This window comes from Solanum lycopersicum, chromosome 1, assembly GCF_036512215.1.
Source record: "Solanum lycopersicum chromosome 1, SLM_r2.1".
NCBI lineage: Eukaryota > Viridiplantae > Streptophyta > Magnoliopsida > Solanales > Solanaceae > Solanum > Solanum lycopersicum.
Window position 1 is genome coordinate 88,950,991 of NC_090800.1, and position 16,624 is coordinate 88,967,614.

Here is a 16,624-nt window from a genome sequence, read left to right on the forward strand (position 1 = left end):
AGTTATGACAAATATTTAAGATTTGTGAAACTTTTTTTAACGTAAAGAAAAATTCTTTATTAAATATTCCTAATCATATTTGTTAAAGAATTTCACATAATTAGACGTTGAATATAATAAAAATTATTTTTATAACATGTATTAAAATATCAAAATATGATGATTCTGTAAAAACATCAGTATCAACGGAGAGAGAAACGGCAATGGCGAGCAGCACGACCAGAGGAGAGGAAGAAGCGAAACAATTGGCAGCTGAGCTAGGCAAAACCCTAAAAGAAGGGGAAAGACTACTCGCACCAACAAGACGACCTGACGGAACACTCCGTAAACCTATTCGAATTAGGGCTGGTTATGTGCCTCAAGATGAAGTCGCCATTTACAAATCTAAAGGCGCTATTGTATGTAACATACTTGTTTGTTTGTTTTTCTCTTTTTTTCAAAAATTATGTAGTGTGTTTTTGTTTTGATTGATTGGTGCCTGGGGGAGAGTGCAGTGGAAGAAGGAAATGGAGTCACTGCAGGATGTTCCGCCGGGTTATGATCCTGTGATGGATGAAAAGCCCAAGTCTAAAGCTGCCAAGCGGAATGAAAGGAAGAAGGAGAAGCGTCAACAGGTTAATACTAAGTTCCTGCTTCTCTTGTTTATTGTACTTATAGTAAGCACTGCCTAGATATTTTGTTCGGAAATACTTCTTGACCCGTGCATCCACTGTTGTTATGTTACCATTATGGATCTCGGCTTCACCCATTGAATAACAAATAGATTTAGAAACATATCCTGCTTCTACCTTGCCACAATCCACAGAGTGGGAAAAGATCATTAGGGTCCTTGATATGCAGTACCTTTTATATCGAGTACCTATTGAATGGAATGAGCCCATTTTCCTTAAATTATGTTGGGTTAGACAGCTTCATGTAGTGCTATCCAACCAAAAGGGAAACTTTTAAGATGGGCTTGGCTTTGGAATGGCAATTTCCTTGCTAAGTGTCCTTACAAGATTAAGCATATTGTAATAGCCATGTTTTATAGTGAATTTCCTTGTACTGTCACGTTTTGTTGAGGATAAGTCAACCTATCTCTAATCCAATTCTTTCTTCAGTTTCTGATAGTAGCTTATGTTCCAACTACCATTTGCAATGCACTAAGCTATGTAAGTTGAGGACATAAGGTAAACTAAGTCGAGAAACTTCCTCCCTGAAGTTTCTACTATATTCAATAACCCCGCTTCCTATATTACAGTACGTGATTAAATGTCCCTTTAGCTTCAAAGAGAACAAACAATTGACACAGACACTGCTAGTCGTTGTATGGTTTATATATATGGTAAGCACTATACAGCTTTATATTCAGACTAAAGGCCGTAAAAGGAAATGACATTTACTGGGGATCTAAAGTAGGACACAGCCCGACTCCTGATACAGTTTGTTTCAGCATAGTACCCCTCAAGGGTTCTGATGTTTGTTTGTTTGTGGATAAGCAGAAACCCTCTCCAAACGTTGGCATAATCCAACTAAAACAGCAATAGCTATCTGTGAGGCGTAATTTCACGTCTCTTCAGAATTTTATAAAACGAACAACGAAGTCTACAAAAGGCAAGACAAATGATGTGAAATGGATCCCTACCAGTTCAACTGATGTATGTGGCTATTAGAAGTTGAGGTATTACCCATTCAATCCAAAAGGGAACATATATCAGAACTCCCTTGTCTCGCTCGCAGGTAGAGATGATTAGGTTCCTCTATGTGACCACGTCACTTTCGCACATGAAGTGCACCTGTTGCACAAAGTCTACCCCTTTTCTAAGTTATCTTGGGAGAAGTGTTGCCACATATAGTGCTTTTTAAACAAATTAAGAAATCAAGCTGCAATAATTTTATACAGTGAAATTCCCTTTACTAAAATCTTTCCACTTGATAGTCATTTCCTCTGTTTCCCCAAAAGATGTCAGTTGTCAGTTTATCGGTTAACTGATTGTTTTTTTTCAAAATAGTAATTTATTATAAACATAGCTCTAAGAGATTGCAGTGAAATATGTAAAATGGGATGTCAAATGCAATTGAAAGTTCCCCAAAAGTATCCTATCCTATTCCTGTAGGATATCTATGAGATCTAAAATTACCTTCTAAAACTGATATTCCTACATTGAGCTATGGAAGTGAACAGTGTGCCACTGGCCCTCTGGATTTCTTGGTTATCAAAAGAGAGATGTGACCAAACCAAGGATTCTGTTTGAACTTTTCCAGTCCATTTGCAACGAATTCTTCCTTTTAAGTTTCTAATGTGTCTCCATGGCCACACTCAATATTGTTATAGCATATGCTTTGATATCTCTTATGCTTACAAATAAAATATGTATTGTTTTTTAGGAAACAGATAATATGGATTCTTCTCTTACTTGTTTGCTGTTTTCTAATTATCTTTTAAATTAAACTCAAAAGTATTTTATATTGCACTAATATGGTGTTTGAAGTAATTTCTGTTTTCTTTATTATTTAATTTGTTGCTTCATGTTAGGAGGACACTGGTTCCCTATGATTAAGTACTTTTACCAACTCTATGAATAGAATTTCTTATTGTATTTGTCAAAAGCGGAAAAGGGAAGGTGGAGTCTTTGTACTGAGCATTAATGTAAGTCATAAAACCATTATCCAAAAAAGAGGTGGAAAGAAGGAAGGTGGAATCTTACATGAGATCATTGAAAAAGTTCTTACACGTTTGTGGAAGTCAATGGACAATTATATGTAACACAGGTGACTAAGAACTGAAAATGATAAACTGTGTAGGACTTTTCTATTCCATCCCATCTCACCTCTTGCTTTCAGCTATCCAGTATGCTTCTTGTCAAACTGCTATCATAAGTTGAAGAAAGCTGCTTCTTGACTGTTAGCCTTCTCTTGAGGCAAGAATTGACTTATTACATAAAATTCTTGTTTAGGATGAAGATATTTTGGGCCTCTTGGTCATTTTACACACGTGAATATAATAATGCAACAATATGAGCTATTACATAGATGAACTAATAATGATTGGAGTCCCAAGTTTGAGGATATAACATTGGATAAAAAATAAAGGTCATTTGGGAGGCGGCGAGATTAGTATCTCTTTACTTTTTCGCCTATTTTTGTTATAAAGAGGACCAAGCCTGTCATGCTCTCGTTGTAATTAAAACTGTATACAAACTGGCATGATCTCGTTGTAAATATTGGTGAGGTTTAATCACACAAAAAATGTCTGAGCTTGATTAACACAATTTGTGGCAGGCTGCCCTTGAAAAGGGTAAGAATCCAGAGAACGATGAGGTCTCATCTGCTGAAAATTCAGTTGATGGTCCAGATCAGGTCGAGTCAGTTATGTCCCAGATAAACAATCTTGCCATATCTGCAAATCCTGTTGTCCCTCCTTCAAATTCAACCGAGTCTTCTGGCATGGGAGATAGTCTGCAGGACATTGACAAAAAGATCCGAGCTCTGAAGAAAAAGGTATGTACTCTTGTGCTTCTAGTTCTCTGATGGTATGCCATCATTCAAGAGCTATCAAGTAAGTTTGATGCATCTTAAAGCATTTTAGAAATACTCAGCTATTTCTACTTTGCGTTGTATGGTCAAAATACTCTCTATTTCAGTTTTGATGTACTAAATGGATGATTCAAGTTTGTTTCAAGGTAATGATGGGTTTTGTGCATTCTTTTGTAAACCAAAAATCGTATGGTCCATTAAATGTGCTGGCTCAAATCCATGTCCTACTCCAGCTATTCATTTTATGTGATTCATTGTATATCCACTTTTAAGTTGCATTTTTCAGTCCAAGGTGTTGCTCCCATTTCCACACTACTAGCAAATGTCAAATAATGGGATCTCAGAGCACTATTAACTCTCCAACTATGATATGAGTATTTCATTTGATTTCTGCTGATAGTCCCATCTTTCTAAAACTGCAGATAAATTAAAATCTGGTCATTGGAAAATAATCTGTTGAATGATGTGGGTTTTTATGATCTGAGAAAAAATAAATAAAATCGATGTTGTAATCACTGGTGATTTATCTGTATTACAATTCTTCTGAACCTTCAAGTTCAAGATGCACTTACCCATCTCTGCTGGAGCTTTATTCTTTTGTTGAGCTCACTAAACTTAACCCTGTTTTATTTGGTGTAGATTCGGCTGACAGAAGCTCAACAGCAGAAGACTGATGAGAAGGACATGAAGCCAGAGCAGCTGGAGAAAATGGCCAAGCTGGAAAGCTGGAGAAAAGAGTTGAAGCTCTTGGAAAATAAAAAGGCTGAATTGGAAGCATCTTGAATTTGAGGCTGAAGAAGCACTTAGTTTGAATCTACAGTAGCCTGGTGGCGTTTTATTGCTGCATCAATATATCCAACACACTCGGATTTGGTTGATGGAATTGTGTGTATTTTTGTACTTTGTGCAATAGCTAGGGCGAAGCAATGTAGGATCTAATTTATGGTATTTTTCAGATAGTACTCCAATTTTTGAGGACATAACTGCTGGTTGATCTGATTTGTCCTTTATTTCATACATTGATACTAGCAGTTGAAATACCATTTATTTACACTAATTGGCTTGTGGCATGAATGCTTCATGAATGTTATTTGGACAGAAATTCTGAAGGTGGGTCCTAAAGAAATTCTCTGAAGCTGAAGTAGGGAGAGAAGTTGTCGTCTTGTCTGGATAATTGAAAACACCTCAGTTTTTGAGACGAAGTTTAGTAACCGTTTTCAGCTGAACCAGCTGGCAATTTCTTGAATTCATACCGTTAGTACTCTACTATCTATAGATGTTTTTACTGTTTTTAAAAAAATTATTGCCTCAAATAGGCATATTCTTTCTTAAACCAAGCAACTGAACTCACAAGTATATCTTTGACACAAGGTAAGCCATAAAAGAATGTTGAGAACAAAATATGAAGTTGCCACGATATACTACCAGTAAAAGATTTTACATAAAACTATGTTGCATCGAACAGTCAAATAATTCAAACACATTACACATACTGAGTTGAGGTCTGAATGCCAAATTTAACATTGTAAAACTGTGATCGGTCAACGTAATATTTCTGAGAACCAAGTAAAGAAGCACTCCATTTATAACTTCAGCTAGCAAGAGGTTATAGGAGTTCCTCCGGATGCCAAAACTTTAACATCGTAAAACACGTGAGGCTTGAGAGCAGTCTATGAGGATTCAATATCTGATTCTTCCAATCCTTCTCTGTAGATTTCAAATTCATCAGGAGACCACCTGCATATTAAGTTGAGTCGGAAAGTAGCCATCTTCTTCCCAAGCAGACGCTGCAAGTAACCAGGTAATTGCTTTCATGCGTTTGCAATATGATGTAAGAAATATACAGAATGTTAACTATATTCACAAATTTGATAGTTGTGAAAATCAACAAACCAGTATCCGAGCTGCCTCTGGTGACAATGGCCTCCCTTCTTCACATACAACAAAGTCAGACACGAGCTCCACAACACCTGCTCACCCCGCATGACAAAAGTCAAAGAATCAGAGAGCATTAAAGATAACTATTGACATATCAACCACCAAAATCATGTTACAATCACAATCAGCAAAACAAAAGAGCAATGATAAATACCTCTGTTCAACCGCACTGGCATCCCTTGTTTCCGCAGGAATGGCTCCATCTCATGTGTGAACTGATCAAGAGGACCTTCTTGTAGCTCCACCTGATAGATTGAACCAAACATAAAAAGCCCAATATTGTACATGAGATATAAATTGGAGCAAGATAATATGTGACTATACCTCTGCTCAGGTCAACTTTAGTTAAAAATATACCCAAGCTATCTACTTGAACCACACTTCAATGCAATAATAATCGATGTGATTCAATTATTATAGAGCAAACAACACATGGGTACCCAAAGGCATCAAATTGGACTCGAGAAAACATCTTATGTAAGAGCTCTCGAGCAGATAGCCCTTATTGTAGTTGTCAAGATGGCATTTAGTTTCTTCTATTTTGATAAAGCCGAAATGGCATTTAGCTTCTTTGTTTATATAGCCAAAATGGCATTTAGCTTTACAGATTAAAAATTGACATATAGCCACAAGAATGAGTTCCCCTACACCTTTGCTAGTGGGTGGTTCCTAGTAGTTTAGTCACAGGGTGCATGCAAGGTGGACACCGTGATTTATATCTTATGTTGTTGATTTATTTTTTGAAACATTTGAACCATAGTCATTAAAAAAACGTGTACACAATAACCTTCTGGCATACCTTTTCAGTTGCTGTAGTGCCAGTCCTCGCGAAGTCATGTTCTTCATATTCATTAAACAACCTAACAAAGTTTAAAATGATGAGCAAAAAAATTGAGAGAAACAAAAGGAGTAGGAAGCAAACAGCAGGCGGGTCACAGCCCACCAGAGAATTCTGACTTCCATGCAAAGAACAAAATTACAGTACAATGTGAAAAAAGAAGTGAAAGACTTGATTAAGGAACTGTTGGAAACAAGATATCATGCATGCACTACTAAATGTCAAGCTGTGAACACAATCAGCAACAATTTGGATATAGCACAACACAGTAGGCAGGGGTAATACTAATCCCATCCACCCAAAAAAAGAACTCCCTTTGACTTGATCAAGAAGCAAAGTTATAACATGTAGAGTTTGGTTTTAAAATACATAATTGAATCTGGGTTTTACCTTTGGACCTCCTCCTTTGATAAGTTAGTAAAGCAAAGACCCGAATCGCCGCGAACAAGCTGTAAAGACAGGACATTTCAATCCAAACATGACTTAAGAGTAGAAATGACATATCTAAAAAGAAATTTCATTCAAATGGATATATAGCAGATACCTTAGAAATCTTATGGAGGCCAGGACGAATCTCATCAGAGTCTGAACGACCTAGTGCTACCTGCATGACTTTGTTCGATCCCAGAAAAAATCTGAAATGGAAAGAAATTATGCTTATTATGCTACTGATAGTTAATTATGGAAGACCAAGAAAGTTCCCCTTCGAGATATATGATTCCAAACTCAATACCAATTTCTATACGATAATCCTCTAGAAAATGTAATGGTTTCAATGATAAAATGATCATTGTATGCACAAAAATGTACTCGTGAAACAAGCACTGCCAGCCAAACAGGCCAATTCCAGGTTCAGTAAAAAAGACTTTCTAAGTTGTCCATTTACAAAGAAGAACAGTTAAAAGTGTCAGGCTTTGAAAATTCATATGGGATACATAAGATTTGTATTTTTGAAAAGAATGGAGATACATACAAAGCTATACTACATTATTAGTTGCAACAAAACTTTCTATACTTGGAAATGTAGTTATTACAATCTTTTAAACAACAAAAATCACTCACTAAAACTAAAACTAACAAGTGCGTTGTCTCTCGATTCCCGAATTAAACAGCAAAAACTTGCCTGCTAGAAGACTTGAGCTGATCTCTGAACTCCTTGAACTTGAGATTTCTCATGTTTTCGAAACTAAATACGTACGCTGAACTATACTTCTCCGCGCATTCCCTTATTGAGTTAACAATGTTTTCTTTATGCTCCTTACCCTTCTTCTTCGTCTTAGATAAGGTAACTGCAATCAAAATCCACAACACATCGACTTAATAACAACCAAGAAATCAATAAAACAGATATATAAATCAACAAAGTACTTAAACAACAATGAATTCATCAATCATATATGAAAACTTCAAGGATTTTACTCTACCGGCTCTATTACGCTTCGACTTCGGCATTGCTTCTTGATTTCTTGTGAAAGCTAAAACCCTACTTGTTGCTTAGCTTTCGAAAAAAAGAAGTAAAACCTGGCCGCGCGTTTAGTTTTATGTCTGATTTTGGCCTGTAATGGGCCTAAAAGTTCACAGGCCCATTAACTGAAATTTTGGGCTCTGTAGTAGAATAACGCGTTATTTGGACCCTTGGGTCAATGGGATGTGAACAAAATCATAATTTTCACAAACATATTTAACTAAATAAAAAATAACACCCCCCACATACTTGAGACTAAATCTAGGGTTTCACTGTTGCCTTGTTATCTGTAGTGGGTCGGACTGATTTTTCACGGTAGAGTCATAGTTTTCTGGTTTCTTGGTTTCTTCATAGTTTTCTGGTTTCTTGGTTTATTCATTGGTTTTTACTGATTGAAATTTAGTTGAGGATGGAATAGCGTTCTTGTTGATGATATTTAGTGCACAGAATGAATAATCCATGGTGAATAGCATTGTGGGGTTGTCTCTTTTTGAATCATATAGGGTTCTGGACATTTTTAATCTGATTTTGTTTCTGAAGCACGAGAAATATGGTGAGTGCAGACGAGTAGTCGAATCGTATTTATCTCGGGCTTGATTGTCTCATCTAACTCACCCTTAAGGAGGTTTGAGTGTTCCTCTTTAGGGTGATTGCTTATAGGATTAAAATTTTATGTCTTTTGGGGTTTAATTTTTGTAAGAGAGGAACTGGGTTGCTTGGATGCATAGAACTAAAATAGGTTGGGATGGAAACAAGTGAACCTACATTAGCCCCACAATGGTTAAGGAGCGGTAAACATGCGACAAGCTTCGTCTCCGCATCATCCCGGTTGCATCCAGGTTACTTTCATGCTCTAATTAGGTTTTTTTTTTTTATGAAACATGCATTTTCATTTCACTTGAACTATTTGCTTCTTTCTGTTATCATTATAGATGATGCAGCCCCATCAAAACATGCATACAAGAGATCACTGTCAGTGAATACGGACAATAAAGAGTGGAGGTGTCCTGGTTCTTCATCTGATCGAGCCATCTCTTCACGGACTCGGTGGAGCTCCAACAGTAGTAACTCCCTTAACTTTCAATCTTATAATAATTTTAGAAATCATCACAGAGACATGGATAAAGACATTAGCAAGTACCGGGAGACATCAACTTTAAGAAATCATAGGTCTAGGGACTTTTCCGATAATTCCAGGAAACATCACTTGGAAATATTTGAGGAAGGGTTAAGACAGTCACCTTCAATGACTTCTGGTAGAATTAGTGAGAAATGGCCTAGGAATTTGAGCAATGCTGGTAAGATCAAACTAACTGACAACAATGGCGTGCTTGCGGATAAAGCAATTGAATGTGGCATCCGACCCTTAGTAACTGAAAAACGACAAACATCACCTGGCCTTGGAAGTGTCGGATCTCCTGGTTTGGGTACTAGGACTCAGGGTATACCAACTAGTCCGTCAGGCACTACTGTCAACAAGTTGGCATCTGCATTAGCAGTCTTTACCGCAGTTGCCGGTAACGATAACTCTGGTCTATCTTCCATGAAACGAGCTGCCTCTTCTGGACCTTCTTCTCCAACTTTTAGCAAGTCAAGTGGCAGATGTCTTAATATGGCTGAAACTGTCGCTAAGGGTCTTCCTTGTGCTCAGACTATTTCCCAGGTTTGTTTCCCTTTTTGTTTATATGGGTGTGGCTTACATGGGAAAGTTAACATTCTCATACTCTTAATGTTTAACATAACAGGTGTCCCAAGCAAATCACCGACTTGAAGAGCTTGCTGTGAAGCAATCTAGGCAATTGATACCACTGGTAGCTAAGGCCTCGGTAAGAGCTTTGCTTCCTATATATGTTTAATTATTATATACATTAACTTCATAAAAATTTAAATATTACTATTTACATGAATGTCATTCCCAAAGATTTACTATAAAGGTCAGCTATTTGACAGAATTGCTTGCTCTTGTATGATCTAACACCTTTATCAGAAGGTTTAATTGGGTAGCCTTTGGGAATTCTTAAGTAATGCTTCAGAGACTCTGCTTATTTGATTTTCTCACCTTTTCTACCAGTGATTACTATGAGTTTGACACTCAAGTGTTTCCCGTCTCTTGCAGGATTAATTATCCAAATGCATTTATTACTCGGATGTTTCCCTTTCTCTTTCACAATTAATTATACAAATGCATTTATTACTCACGCATCGATTAATTATCTAAATACATAGCTAGATAACATGGTCTGTGTTTAACCTGACCAAGGACAATTTACCATCAGTTACCAGTAAGAATCACATAGACAGTGTAACAATGATAATCCAAGAGAATTAATGTCATGATGTTCTGAGAAAAAAAGAGTTGCTCTATTTTTTATGGTGCTTCTTTGTCCATTTATGATACCTCGTGCTTGGTTTGAACTACATGAGTGTAGTTTCTAAAACTGGATTATTTGCTATTCAAAATCACACAATTCTGTTTAAATTAGGAAACCAGCTAATGAATCAGGAACTTAGTAAATTGTGCAAATTAATGGGTAAACTAATGTGAATGATTTCACGCCTGCTTATAACCTGTCATGGCCCCCCTTTCCCTCCCCTTTTTATGTTTATTTTGGGATTGTTTGGAAATACATTCTGCGGTCACATAAGTAAGATTGTTCACTTCAAGACTGCTATTTCTCATATTGAGGATTTTGATTCTTTGTGTGTTCAAGCTTTTGTGCAAATAGTATATTTAACTGTGGCTTGTGGATTTTAATCTCCATCTCCATGCTTTTGAGCTCAATTGTTCTTAGTTATTTTAGGATTGTATTATTTTCCTTGGCTCTATATTTTTGGCAAATTATAGTTTATCTTATATCCTAGTTGATGAATATAAGACAGATTTTGAGTTACTGTGAACTTTTAAAAAAATTGAGGTTTAACTTGTATTGAACACTGAAATTCACAACCATTCTTTATTTATTTTTTCTTTGTTGTCTATTCTCCTGACAACTGATGGGCGTGGTAAGTTGTGGGGATTTTTATATATACATCTAGCAGCAGATCTGGTGCACATAAAAGTAAGTAGTCTTAACCCAAAGAGATGCAAAAAGAAGGGGCTTGTGTTTTAGAAAAATGTTTCTTTGGTTGTTACGTTGAACTGCCTAATGAGCCCTTGACATACCCATATGCCGTTCCAACGGGTCAAAACCTCAGTCGCTCTTAATTTTATGATTTGGAATAATGAGGCAATTCAAAATATTGTTGTGCTCAGAAACTGTATACGAAGATCCAATCCGAAGTAGTTTGGGATTCATGAATAAATTTAGAAGGGTGGTGTGGGGTGTGGTGGAGAAGACAGAAAGTTGAGGGCATTATGATGAGTTTGACATTCTCGTGACAAAACATTCTTTTCTATGGATGATGATCATAACAGACTTGCCTACTATTATCCTGAGTCCTGACTGATCATCATGTATCACAAGGTATTATGGATGAGCTGTGTTCCGTGTTCATAAGGCTTGTTCATGTTGCAGGTAGGATTTCATGTTTCGGTTAAACTTGTCACTTGGTTTGTGACATAGACATGGCCAATTCTCACTAACTAGGGGAAGACAGACCCTTTCTCCTATTAATATCGATCTTTTACGCTTTCCATCAAATGTTAAGTCCTTATTTTCTTGGTGGTGCTAGGCTGCCATTTCCCAAAAGCATATAAGTGATTTGCTGTCCAATTTTTATGGCCTCTAATTGAAATAACAAAAAATGGAAAGAGACTAACCAAAAAGGAACTGCTTACAAAGTCACAGAGACGGCTTGTTCCATTATCACTGCTTTAAAGGCCTACCTATAATAAATACAAAAACTGTATGAGGGGAAATGACAGATGGGATGGCTGGATCCCTTCTCCATGTCAGCCTTTCCAGCAATTGGACGGAAGGAGGTTTTGTATCAATCTTATCTTCCTGTAAACTACTGGAAGTAACTAGGCATGGTTTATCGAAGTGCACTTATTGTGCACAAATGCCTACTTACCTAGGTTACTAAGTACATTTTCCTCTTAAAGGTGGGACCAATTTTTGTCAAATACATCCCTTGCTGGTGGTTTGTATATGATAGGGCCTCATGTAATATAATGTCAAACTGCCAAGTGTCATCAATTTTAAATTTGGAATCCTCCTCTTTTTAATGTTTCATGATATGCTTGCTCTTCCCTTTATGACATGTATTGTCGGTGATTCAGTGGAAAACAAATCTTATTTTCTTTGTTAATGACTTGAAGAATGCCTTTATGAGATCAGTGGCCGAGTCAGAAATTACGAAGCGTGTCCAAAAAATCTTAAATGCTGCAACAAGTGAGATTCGAACTCGCGACTGCCTTAAGCCTGAACTTCTCAGGCGTGCCAAGACCACTAGGCTAGAGCACTTCATTGTTTCAAGAGTATCAAAATATGTTATTTAACCATTTTACATATCATTCTATTGTATATATAGTATAATTTTCCGACGTGAGTATAGTGTAGCTATGCCACTGTATGAGATCACACTTTTTTTTAATCTTCTAATCCACTATAAATGCTTTCATGTATCCGAAATTATGCATCATTTGTGAGTTTCCTGTTTGGGAAATCTATGTTGGTTGGCAATATTAAAATTTCCTTTCCTATTGGTGTTATTTATAAATATGTCCATATTCTAATTGCGTGGAAACCGTTTATGTATATTTTTCTATACTTGAACAATCCATGTTCTACCCCATTACGGAAACATATGGCAATGCCTTCCTGAAGGCGTTTTAGGGAAAATTATGTGTGGTGACTAGGTTAACTATAGGAAGTTACGGAAAGAAGTAATCAGTGAAAGGTGGGAGAAAGTCATAATGTGGTGGTACTGTGGTAGAATACTTATCTGATACTGCAGTTCCTATTTTTGTATTCTGTAGCTTCATTAGTAATTCATTTAAGTACAATTTTGTTTACCACTTGTTTCCTTCCCCCCTCCCGCAGACCCTATTAATCATATGTTCGACATGAATTACTATCTTGATAAGATACAGTTCTGCAATCTTTGAATTCAGGTGCCAAATCATTCTGATAAATCAAGAACTAAGGTTGAGTTGCGGCAACAAACTGTCTCATCGTCTCATCCTGTCAGTCAAAATCTCTCAAGCGTCTGCATCTCAAGCAGGATTCACGTCTCTAAGCTAACAAGTGACAGGAATGGTGTTTCTTCTGTTGTTAACAGTAGCCTGAGCCCAAATATACACAGCAGAGGTCCAAATGCGCATTTGGCCGTTCCTGTGTCTGCTTCTACACACAGTCCCGCAAATATTGCAGCTCCCTCTACCTTTGAACCCAAGCCTGTTGGAACAATGGTGCAAAAGAAACTATCATCCCAAGCTCAGAGTCGGAATGATTTCTTTGAACGTATGAGAAAGAAATCTAATGCACATAGTATCCCTCAGGATCAAGATGCTTCACTATCTGATGAGACCCCAAGGGTGGAGCAATCAACTGAGGTCTTGGGTGAAAATACATGCAACAGTGACTCTTTCGACGGAAAGAATACTGACAAGAGCTTTTCAACTTGTGATGCAATGTTGTGTTCAGACGAGGAAGAGGCTGCACTTTTGCGTTCTATGGGCTGGGAGGAAAATGCTGATGAGGGTGGCCTTACAGAGGAGGAGATCAATGCCTTCTACAAAGATGTTGCAAAGGTACTTGTTCTTTCTAGTTGACGAAATCATGTTTCTAATACATGGTGCAGTTGAAATTTTATCTGAACATGCTGTGATAGTTAATTATGGACCTCGTATTTATTGAATTACTAACATTTCTTCTCAGAATAGGTGCAGGGCATCAATTCGAAGCTGTTGTTAAGAAGTACAAAGCTCCACTTTATTGACTGAAAAGATTTCCTGGCACTAAACCATCCCCTTTTTTGTGCAGTGCATCAATTCGAAGCTGGCATTAAAGATAATGCATGGGATCCAAATGAAGTTTATGTTGCCTCTCCACTCTTGAATTGGAGATGTTGGCACCATTTCTTCTTGATACAGCTTAACCCAAATGCTATACGAAAATGGTTCATGGTTTTTGTCTGTACTTGATTCAGAAACTTTTCTGATAACTTTTCTCGTTCGATAGATTTTGTGGGAAGCAATGAGAGAATGGAGAGGGTTATAGTTTATGTGCTTTCCCAGTCTTGTGGATGAATCTCGATTGGTTTTGGCACCTTTTAACTTCGTAGATTCTGGTAATATATAGATTGTGCCTTTGATTTGGAGGGTTGGAAAATAACTTTTTAAGAATGACCCTAATAATGAGAGTTTAAAACTTTACTTGCCTCAACTTAAAAAAGAAAATTGTTTCTAGAAATCATATCTACTATGAAAGTAATCATAATAATTTGCAGGCAGCATGTTGAATTAGTATTTGGTATTGTAGGTTTTTATTATGCTTCTTTAGAGTTGAGGTTGGTAACAATATGCTTTTTTGATGCTTATATTGTTTGTTACCTTGGTAATAATTATTTGCTACGATTCTGCTAGTGTTTGGTCATAGATTCTCATCATGTGTTTGGTTATAGTATTTGAAAAATACATTTCACTTTTTTAAGAAATATGTGTTATATCCATAAGTTTTAAAAATTATTGAAACTAACCATATGTTTGTATTTTATAGCAAGATAGTAACGTTAGGATTCATAACTTCCTTAATAAGTCGATTGGATCTTATTAATAGCAAATAACAAGGCGGGTATATGGCACTGAAGCAATGTGATAATGTGATGACTGAAGTGTGAGCAATAAACTATTATTCATGAGTTGATTCTTCGTCATTTTCAACAATGTCATATCATCACTTTCATATTTATTAAATATGTTATCGCTATTTAGATGTTCACGTAAAAAATTATTTAATACAATGCTAACAACTATTATAAAGGGTGATCTTGTAAAAGATAAAAGTTTAGTGTAAAATCTTAATGTTTAAAAGCTACCAAACAATGAGATTTGACCTAAATATTAATTTTTTAAAATATTTGAAAATTTGGATTATTTACTAATACTAATCTAGTATCATATTGTATTGGTATCATCAAGATTAATAATTTTGCTTAGTTGATATCAAATTATATATATATATATATATATATATATATATATATATATATATATATATATATATATGTATACCAAAAAAATCTTAATAATACTATAACAATATAAGTATATGAGTAATTTTTAAACAAAAAATTTTAATGATACCAATATGATATATATAAAACGGGTGTATGGGTTGTAAATTTTTTTTTGGGAGAATGTGTATTTCTTAATTACTTAAACTAATTGAACATATAATTATTTTTAGTTTTTTGATCCAGTTATGTAGTTTTTTCTTGATTTTCTTACCTAAAATATCACTATTTATGTATTAAAATATACATCAAATGTCAATTGTTTCATTTTTCTATCTAAACTCTACCATAAAATGAAACAATTGATCGTTGAAATGTGTTTAAATACAGAGTTAATACCTCAGATGGTCACTCAACTATGCACTCTTCTCTAAAAAAAAGTCACTCAACTTTCAATTTCCACTCAAAAGCCACACAACTATGCACTTCTTTCTCAGAAAGTCACTCAACTTTGAATTTTAACTCAAAAATCACTCAACTATCCACTATTTTCTCAAAAAGTCACTCAATCTGTTAAATTAAATTTTAATTAAAAATTGTTGATATTAATTATTTATATAACAAACTAAAAATTTTAAAAAATAAATTAAACCATTTAGTGATCCATCTACCTACCCCGACCCATTAAAAAATATGATATGATCCATTTTATTTTGTCTTTAATCCTAAATTAATCCCTTTCTTTAAACCTTGAATTAGGATTAAAGACAAAATAAAATGGGTCATATCATATTTTTAATGGGTCGGGTTAGGTGGGTGGATCACTAAATGGTTTAAATGGTATTTTTATTTTTTTTAAAATTTGGTTTGTTATATAAATAATTAATATCAATAAATTTTAATTAAAAACAATTTAATAGATTGAGTGACTTTTTGAGAGAATAGTGAATAGTTGAGTGACTTTTGAATTAAAATTCAAAGTTGAGTGACTTTCTGAGAAAGAAATACATAGCTGAGTGACTTTTGAGTGAAAATTGAAAGTTGAGTAACTTTCTGAGAAAAGAGTGCATAGTTGAGTGACCATCTGAGTTATTAACTCTTTAAATACATGAATTGTGAAAGTTCATGTAAAAAAAATTACAAAAATAGTTGAAATATAGAATTCGTAAAAAGATAAATACTTATGTATTTGACCATTATTTTAAAATTTTATATAACAATTCCTGTCAAGATTTATAGATGACTTCGTGCTATACTATTTGTTATACTGTTGATTTAGAGTGTTGGTGAATGAAGATATATAAGAGATTTTTAAATTATATTTGAATCTTATATCTTGATTTTCACTTAGCCTTCAAACTTTTTTTTCTCATTCCAAGTTTATAGCTGCTCTTTCCATTACATTATGTGATGTAATGTTTTGTTGTTTGTGAAATGACGATTGCGTGTTTTGTATTTGGTCGAACATTAAAAATAAAATTTAATATATATATATATAGTGTGTTTTGCATTTGGTCGAACATTAAAAATAAAATTTAAAATATATATATATATTCTTGATATTTGGAAATTGGAATAAGGTTCTTGATTTTCCCCCCTCATATCTCTTCAAATGTACTTTTTTTTAGCCCAATTGTCTTTGTTCAAGTATTTACTAAATATCTATATTTTTTTACTCCAAACATTATTACTATTACAGTTTAATTCAGGATTATGAAAAAATCGTTAACTTCAAATCTTAACTCTAA

The 16,624-nt window shown here is 35.1% G+C and overlaps 3 protein-coding genes across 5 annotated transcripts; 2 read left to right on the forward strand and 1 right to left on the reverse strand.

The window, feature by feature from the left end:
• Positions 1-4,573, forward strand: LOC101261756 (partner of Y14 and mago). The gene is made up of 4 exons (XM_004230470.5): positions 1-398; positions 495-614; positions 3,262-3,480; positions 4,156-4,573. Exons 1-4 carry the CDS (start codon positions 204-206, stop codon positions 4,297-4,299), a joined length of 678 nt encoding a protein of 225 aa, XP_004230518.1. The 5' UTR covers positions 1-203; the 3' UTR covers positions 4,300-4,573.
• Positions 4,574-4,905: 332 nt separating this feature from the next.
• LOC101262055 (uncharacterized) lies at positions 4,906-7,855 on the reverse strand. Its single transcript, XM_004230471.5, has 8 exons — positions 7,717-7,855; positions 7,416-7,581; positions 6,837-6,927; positions 6,683-6,741; positions 6,254-6,314; positions 5,609-5,699; positions 5,410-5,486; positions 4,906-5,303 (listed from the first exon to the last, which is right to left on the reverse strand). The coding sequence occupies exons 1-8, from the start codon at positions 7,742-7,744 to the stop codon at positions 5,187-5,189; spliced, it is 690 nt and encodes a 229-aa protein (XP_004230519.1). The 5' UTR covers positions 7,745-7,855; the 3' UTR covers positions 4,906-5,186.
• A 54-nt stretch (positions 7,856-7,909) lies between these two features.
• LOC101262360 (uncharacterized) lies at positions 7,910-14,015 on the forward strand. 3 transcript variants are annotated; one of them, XM_004230472.5, is made up of 5 exons: positions 7,910-8,596; positions 8,690-9,420; positions 9,503-9,583; positions 12,814-13,452; positions 13,685-14,015. In XM_004230472.5, the coding sequence occupies exons 1-5, from the start codon at positions 8,503-8,505 to the stop codon at positions 13,757-13,759; spliced, it is 1,620 nt and encodes a 539-aa protein (XP_004230520.2). In that variant the 5' UTR covers positions 7,910-8,502; the 3' UTR covers positions 13,760-14,015. The 3 variants fall into 3 exon arrangements, with proteins under 3 accessions (XP_004230520.2, XP_025883668.2, XP_025883667.2); XM_026027883.2 differs by having other exon boundaries at positions 7,972-8,596; positions 13,580-14,015; XM_026027882.2 differs by having other exon boundaries at positions 7,972-8,596; positions 13,585-14,015.
• Positions 14,016-16,624: the final 2,609 nt, after the last annotated feature.